At 42.6% G+C, this 7587-nt stretch overlaps 1 protein-coding gene and 2 non-coding genes across 3 annotated transcripts in view; all 3 read left to right on the top strand.

Annotated features, from left to right (window-relative positions):
- ahcy (adenosylhomocysteinase) overlaps positions 1-7129 on the top strand; it is an 11165-nt gene extending 4036 nt beyond the window's left edge. Inside the window, exons 3-11 of the mRNA XM_035662439.1 lie at positions 887-962; positions 1500-1652; positions 2804-2916; positions 3172-3379; positions 3607-3694; positions 3838-3955; positions 4123-4245; positions 4423-4494; positions 5820-7129. Of these exons, the coding sequence (XP_035518332.1) occupies positions 887-962; positions 1500-1652; positions 2804-2916; positions 3172-3379; positions 3607-3694; positions 3838-3955; positions 4123-4245; positions 4423-4494; positions 5820-5951 (1083 nt within the window). The 3' untranslated portion in view covers positions 5952-7129. The remainder of the gene's footprint in view (positions 1-886; positions 963-1499; positions 1653-2803; positions 2917-3171; positions 3380-3606; positions 3695-3837; positions 3956-4122; positions 4246-4422; positions 4495-5819) is intronic.
- LOC118328954 lies at positions 339-429 on the top strand. The gene has a single exon (XR_004796762.1). It is a non-coding gene; the product is annotated as a small nucleolar RNA SNORA17 (small nucleolar RNA).
- Positions 2225-2360, top strand: LOC118328953. The gene has a single exon (XR_004796761.1). It is a non-coding gene; the product is annotated as a small nucleolar RNA SNORA17 (small nucleolar RNA).
- Positions 7130-7587: the final 458 nt, after the last annotated feature.

The raw sequence follows: 7587 nt of genomic DNA, 5'->3' as shown, positions 1-7587 counted from the left end.
TTTGCTGCGTTTGCTCATTTTCGCTGTTTTCGGTCCCGGCGAAGCCTGACACCACCGTTTTTTGTAATCGAGTTACTTGAGGAATCGTTGCGGCCCTACATTACAATATTTTCTGTTTATCTTGAGGTCAATGCAGACTTAGAACAGACAGTGAAGATTTCAAAGGTTTGAACATTCATTTGACTCCACACGCTCTCTGGTTATTTGTTGAACTTTATTAAACTATCGCCTCAAAGCCTTGGTGAAAATATGGGCTGTGGTCCACCAAGGGTAAAATAATGTGTAAAGATATACGAGATATTAATCACCAGATATTATAACCGTATGTTAATTGATTTAATGCCCCTTGAGGCGTTGCAGCTCAACTGTCAGTGTTGCAGCTGTGTCATAAGGTGGCAGAGANNAGAGAGACCGGTGGTAGTCTGCACTGAGACTCTGCAACGCACGGAGGACTCGGAGTGATTCTCACCACCAACAGACACAATGCTCTTTATCCGTGAGGTTGTTCAATCACCCAGTGAAACAACTGTTAACCAGGAAGAGCTCAAACGTGATCATGCCTTTTCATTTTGGTTGGACTTTGAATTCAGTTGTCCCGGACCCAAAGGTACACCTGGAGTAAAGAGCTTTCCACGCTGTCGGTTCATATGTTAAAAACCCTGACAGTCTCAGTTAGGTACAAACTTGTTAACATTTCTTAAAATGTGTAAAATCAGGTTAGTGCACCAATGACCAGGTTACCTCAGTTCATGTCTATAGATCGAACAATTGGATGTTTTTTAGGTGATTGCTGTTTAATTCAAATGATTTAAATCCATAAACCCATTAAACCCATTCACAGTCAGATATTGAAAAACAGTTTCTAACGCTCTCACTTCCTCCTCAGGTTCAGTGGTCGAGCTGTAACATCTTCTCCACTCAGGATCACGCTGCTGCCGCCATCGCCAAGTCTGGCGTTCCAGGTAACATCACATCTGTGTATACTGAATGTGAATTACAAAATTGCCTTCGCAAGTTTGTGCATGTCGGCAGTTATTACTTTGACGTACACGTATGAAGGAGGTCTGTAATTGTGACGAAGTGCTTTAAGTCACCGTACTGACTATCTCAGCCACAAACAGGAGCGGTCTCCAGGGTGGATCAACTTAAATAGTCTTAAATATGAGCTAAAGAATACTTCAGTATCAATAATGTTCTTGCAGGAGGATTAAAAATCCAGTATAAAGGTTTGTGTGTCCACGAGGCAGAACGGGTTGAAATGAGAGCGTTTACTCACCAGATATTGTAGATCAGATGACTTTATGCCCCTTGAGGCGTTGCAGCTCAACTCAGTGTTGNNAGAGAGACCGGTGGTAGTCTGCACTGAGACTCTGCAACGCACGGAGGACTCGGAGTGATTCTCACCACCAACACTTGAGATTCCCCGCCTGTAGGTGGGAAGATTCCTACCTGACTCTTTAGAGACATACTTTGCTCATTTGTTTTCTTTCTTTGTGTAGTGTATGCGTGGAAAGGAGAGACCGATGAGGAATACGTGTGGTGCATCGAACAGACTCTGTACTTCAAAGATAATCAGCCCCTCAACATGATCCTGGACGACGGAGGAGACCTCACCAACATGGTCCACCAGAAGTACCCCAAACTGCTGGCAGGTTAGTTTGGAAAGGCTTAAAATGTTTGATCTGTTTTATCACTGACTTTACTGTTGGTAAAGGTTTAGTGATGCCTGGAGCTGTTTGTTCCTGAATCTCTGCTCATACAGTTAGTGACCTCAGATCTCACAGGTTCAGTTCAGGTTGGGGTTTCACTATCTTACCACCAGTCAACTCGCTGTAGTTCGTGGTCTTCTTGCTGCTGCAGGCTGCTGATGATTTTTACACTTAACGTTTGAATTAAACTTTAAACCTGCAGTGGGGTTTTGCTCACTAGATGGCAGCAGTGATCTAAGTTACAGCAAATGCAATTCATTCATGTTGCATCATTCCATTCTGACTTAAAATTGACAGTAAATATTTTCATATCTTATTTTAGATATGTTCTAGTTGGATTTAGTAACAGTTTGGATAACAGTTTCTTCTTGGTGTTAGCAGAAGTTGTGCTCTAGTCTTTAAAGTGAATTATTTGTACAATGCAGCCAAAGTTTGTCCATGAGCGGGAAAAATATCCATAAAGATTTCTCTCCAGATATTGTTCATATTGTAACAAAAGATGGTCGTCTTGATTTAATGCCCCTTGAGGCGTTGCAGCTCAACTGTCAGTGTTGCAGCTGTGTCATAAGGTGGCAGAGAGAGACCGGTGGTAGTCTGCACTGAGACTCTGCAACGCACGGAGGACTCGGAGTGATTCTCACCACCAACACTTAACACACATTGCTTAACTGTAATTACATGCACACTGTTTTGTTTGTTCTGTGCTTGTGCTGACGATGTGTTTCATGGCGCGCTTCATTGTCCGCTTAAGAAGAACAAAAATTAAAGAGGGGGAAAAACGTTGAAAAGTTTAGGTTGGATTTACCTTTTAAGACTATAGCCGACCTACACACGTTAAAAAACCATAAACCTCGCTGTGTGCTGAAACTATTAGTCCAAACCTGGAGAAGACTTATGGCTGCTTACAGCGCCACCCAGTGTTAAACATAAACTGCTAACAGTGCATGTCACAGGTGACCATAGAGGTTAGACTATGAAGATGCAATCTAGTTGCAATAGTTTTTATGACATGAAAACTCATGACTGAGCTTTAACTGACAGTGTTAAGAGTGCATTGGGCAATTGTCCATAATTGCGTGACTTTGTGTTTCCAGGTATCCGGGGAGTGTCAGAGGAGACTACTACAGGTGTCCACAACCTGTACAAGATGATGAAGAAGGGCGAGCTGAAAATTCCTGCCATCAATGTCAATGACTCTGTCACAAAGGTATCTTGTCTCAACATTGAATCAGTCAGCAAACTGACTTCTGGCTGTACTGCCACAGTAATTATACAGCTTATTGAATGGTTCTGAACTAGAGGTCGTGGGAATACTCTGACTTATGGAAATGTATGTAAAAAATCTTTGACTCCAACACCAGGCCCTCGATGGGAACTCTTCTATCTTTCATGTTTACAGTCTGGGAAAAGCTTGATCCTGGTAAAAAAACATGTAGTGATATTTTCTGTCTCCCTCCTGCAGAGTAAGTTTGACAACCTGTACGGCTGCAGGGAGAGCCTGATCGACGGTATCAAGCGAGCCACTGATGTGATGATTGCTGGTAAAGTCGCTGTGGTAGCGGGCTATGGTGACGTGGGTAAGGGCTGCGTCCAGGCTCTGCGTGGGTTCGGAGCTCGCGTCATCGTCACGGAGATCGACCCCATCAATGCCCTGCAGGCCGCCATGGAGGGTAGGCGACAACAGCCCAAAATACAGTATATTTAGGCCATGAATGCTAATTTTAAACGTCATGGAGAGAGGGCTAACTGGGTTGTCTGTCACCCTGAAATTCAGGATTCAAATCTTTCCTTTAGACAATCTAACCTGCAGAAGTCATTAAATAAGACAAGAGTTTTCTTCAAAATAACTTGATATCAGACTGTTTGTATATAAAGCTCCCTCTCTTTTGCTCTGTAGGTTACGAGGTTACCACCATGGACGAGGCTTGTAAGGAAGGAAACATCTTCGTCACCACCACTGGCTGTGAGGACATCATTCTGGGACAGTGAGTTTGACCAATCCAGATGTTTCTCCTAGAGCTGAACTTTCAGTAGTTGAAATTGAATTCAGTAGGCTGGAATTATCTTTAGTATTACTGAATTGTTACTGTTGCACAATACCAAGTTAAGTGTCTTTACTTATCTTTAGTCACTTTGAGAACATGAAGGACGACGCCATCGTCTGTAACATCGGACACTTTGACTGTGAGATCGACATGGGCTGGCTCAACAAGAATGCAGCAGATAAGATCAACGTGAAGCCCCAGGTAGGAAGACTGAAACTTTTAATGATAATTACAGCAGTATTTCTACCCGTTTAAGGTTCACCTGTCCATTCAGCTGCCTGTGGCTTATATTCGTCTCTCCGGTAGTCTCACCCTGTCTACTCTGTCTGCCTCTCCCACATCAATGTAATCCTCCCTCTTCTCCAAAGGTCGATCGCTTTCTTTTGAAGAACGGTCGCCACGTCATCGTCCTGGCCGAGGGCAGACTGGTCAACCTGGGCTGTGCCATGGGACACCCATCCTTCGTCATGAGCAACTCCTTCACCAATCAGGTACTGTGTGTGAGAGCCAGAGGACAAAAGAGGCCTGTAGCACATGGAATTAAAACTAGAACTTCACTTTAGTTGTAATGTATGCTTTAATGCAGTGTATTGATTTGACATATTGACACAATAACACCATAGTTGCTCTGCTTCTGTGCGAATCTCATCACTTGTACTTTCTTGTAGGTTCTGGCTCAGATCGAGTTGTGGACACAAACCGCCAAATACCCCCTGGGAGTCTACTTCTTGCCCAAGAAGGTCAGAAGCCACAACACAATAAAGCATTTATACACCTTGTACACGAGTAGAAAATGAAAAGCTTGTGATCAAACACTCTGAAAAAGGTCAAATGATTTAGGACTTTCTTGATTTTACATAAAAAATAATTGAGTGCAAATTTCTTGATGTTGGCTGACAAAAGCTGCAGAGACCTGACGGTAAAACTGCCATAAGCCACAGTACAGCAGCAGGGCCAGGCTGTGGTAAAATCTCTTTTTACACGTCTAATAAGGAGTCATGTTCACGTCCACTGCTTGCAGAATGAAGCAAAGTGCTGTCAGATTTTCAATTCACCTTGCATTAAAACCAACTAGAATTATTTGTGACGTGGAGAAGTTGGAGAGAGGAGTTTTGGCTTGCCAGATTTGATTTCCACCTGCATTAATAAGAAGGGTTGTTCTTCTACCAACAACCTGTGAATGGTGAGGTTGGACATGAGTTTTTTTGGTGCAAGGCTTGAACTGTAGATATCTCCTGGTACACTTAAAATAGATTAAGCTAATGTAACAGATTTAAGATTTATTTAGTGTCTAAGTTCCTTCCAGGGATCTTGGCATGAAGTGATTTTTCATCTAAGCCTAAAGAAAGTGAAGAAATTGGAACAGGAAAGCCCAGATTTGACATCTTTAAACTTGTATGTAAAATGTTAGTCTGTGAGTATTCCAGAGAACGGTTACATCAGAGGAGCCGGGATCATAAAGCGGGCAGGAACTTTTAACCTGAGCGAAGATGCAAAACCAAAATGGGAAGAGCAGCTTCTGCTGAACGAACAGATTGAAGGTTTATTTGGTGCTTCAGACGCTCAGAAAGTAACAGTGACAGGCCCAGGAGCAGGGTTCTACCCACAGAACATCTCGCTCCATCCAAGATGGAGCAGAAAACAGTGTGGGAACTTTAGAGTTTTGACTTTCACACAGTTAGTGACACTAAAGTATGATGAGCGCCAGGACTTCAGACTGTGACCACAGCGCTATTCTGTTCGCCATTTATCAAGCAGAAATGCCAAACATTTGTTTGTTCCAGCTTGAGATTGAGCAGGTTGAGTTTTAGGCAGTTAGTTGGACAAAACAAGCAATTTGAAGACAAAAATAACAAACCAAAAATCGAATTGAAGAATTATCTATAATCAAAATAATTAGTTGCAGGCTTGCTGCTGTAAACTGCTGTATGACAGATACTGGTTTTTAGACCTACAGCATCAGGCACCAAAACACAATCAAGAAATGAGAAGTTAACTAAAGTTAAAACAAGCAAACAGTTTTTAATCTAACAGGCTTTTTGCTCTCATTTCTTTGTCTCCACAGCTGGATGAGCAGGTGGCAGCCGCCCACCTGGATAAACTGGGAGTGAAGCTGACCAAGCTGTCTGACAAGCAGGCCAAGTACCTGGGTCTGCCCATCGAGGGGCCCTTCAAACCAGACCACTATCGCTACTGAGTCCCCCCCGACCAGCTGGGGATGAGGAGGAGGAGGAGGAGGAGGAGGAGGTGTGGCTATAAGACTGTTGGTGTTTTGGTGGGTGGGAGCACTTTGAGAGTTTGGCCAGGTTGCACTCTGGGCACCATTTTGGTTTTGGATTTCCAAATGTCAACTTTTCAGGGATAGACATTTAGTTGTTTTTTTTTTCTCCTCAAATAGCCTTTCATATCACATGCTAAAGAAATGTATTTCACAAGTTGCATCTGGTGCCGATCCAAGTAATTCGGCACAACTGAAGTTTGAAACCAGCACCTTGTTCTGTTTTACTAACACCATCTTCCAAACAATCACTCATTTCTGGTTGAAGCAGGACTTTGGAGTCAAAATTGCCGCCCCAGAAAACTGCATTGAAGTCGAAAGTAATGTCTAACCCAGTATTTCAACTGAAAACGTATTAGTTTGTCTCATCACCACCTTACTCTGCTCTGACACACACCAATATCTTCAGTCCTCGGCTTTCTCTCCTTTTTCACCGATACTCTTCTGAAACACCATCAAGTGCTACTGCGGCTGTTAAAGAGAATTCCTCTTGTTGTTTATGTCATTCCCTCTCCATTTATGGAATAAAATAAACCCTGATGCTTTTCTATCGAGCTCTCCTCTCCGTCTTGTCGCGGCTCGAGGTGGAAGGTGCCGGAACAGATCTTTCTTCTGTATCTTAATGAATCAAGTCAAAACGGTTTTAGCGTACAGCGGCCTTGTAGTGTATTAATGCTGCCCTTTGTTAGCACTTAATGAAAACTGTACTTGAAATGTGAGAAGACTGGAGACGCTCATGAAGTGCTAGGTGTTACTGGGTATGTTATATTATCCAGGAAGAGAAGCACTGCTGCCAAAGCGACCACCAAAGCACATCATGTTCTTGCCTGATTTATAAAAAAAAAAGTCTTACTCTTTCTGTCGCCTCATTTTCTTGCTTTTTATTGTGATTTTATTTAATTTGACTTGAAGGGCCAGAACATGTGCAATGGCCAGCCCCCCCAGTTCCTTGTAATTTTTCACTGTAGCCAATCAAGGTGATAAAGTGGTGGCAACGGTTCTCAACAGTTACAGCCTGAAGTACAGAGTCCAACCATAGATTGATGTTGAAACTGTCGAGCTGAACAATGAAAAATAAAAAACTATGTTGACTCAGATTGTTTCTCCTCATATTGCCATGTGGTAGGACAAAGTGGAAGTCCTACTGACAGTTGAAAATGAACATTTCACACGATGAAACCTTTTTCTTTTTATTCCTTTAAAATATAATATTGTACCTGCCAAGTCAATAGCTGAGACCTGGAAGGCAGAGGGGTCGACAGTCACAAGCAGCGACACAAGACATGTTAGAAGCAAATCCACAGAGTAGTTAAAGACAAACTCAATTAATTTCAGACTGTCCTTGATTAAAGCTCCATTAGTTTATAAACTATTCATAGTTCAACTTTTTCACAACGTTGCTGTTGTAGTTGTGCACACATACACTTTCACTGTCACAAGGGATTTTTCACGTGTGCTCACTTTCAGTAGGACATCCAATTAAAGTGATTTTGATGACTGGGTCCCAACTAGCACAAGGGGTCAAAGGGCCTGGTTTTTAAGGGGTAGAAGAGAA

The sequence above is a fragment of the Morone saxatilis genome, unplaced genomic scaffold, assembly GCF_004916995.1.
Source record: "Morone saxatilis isolate NCDOM2014 unplaced genomic scaffold, NCSU_SB_2.0 Contig18, whole genome shotgun sequence".
NCBI classification, from domain to species: Eukaryota; Metazoa; Chordata; class Actinopteri; family Moronidae; genus Morone; species Morone saxatilis.
The sequence above is the reverse complement of the archived record's forward strand: the minus strand, read 5'-3'. Positions and strand labels throughout refer to the sequence as shown.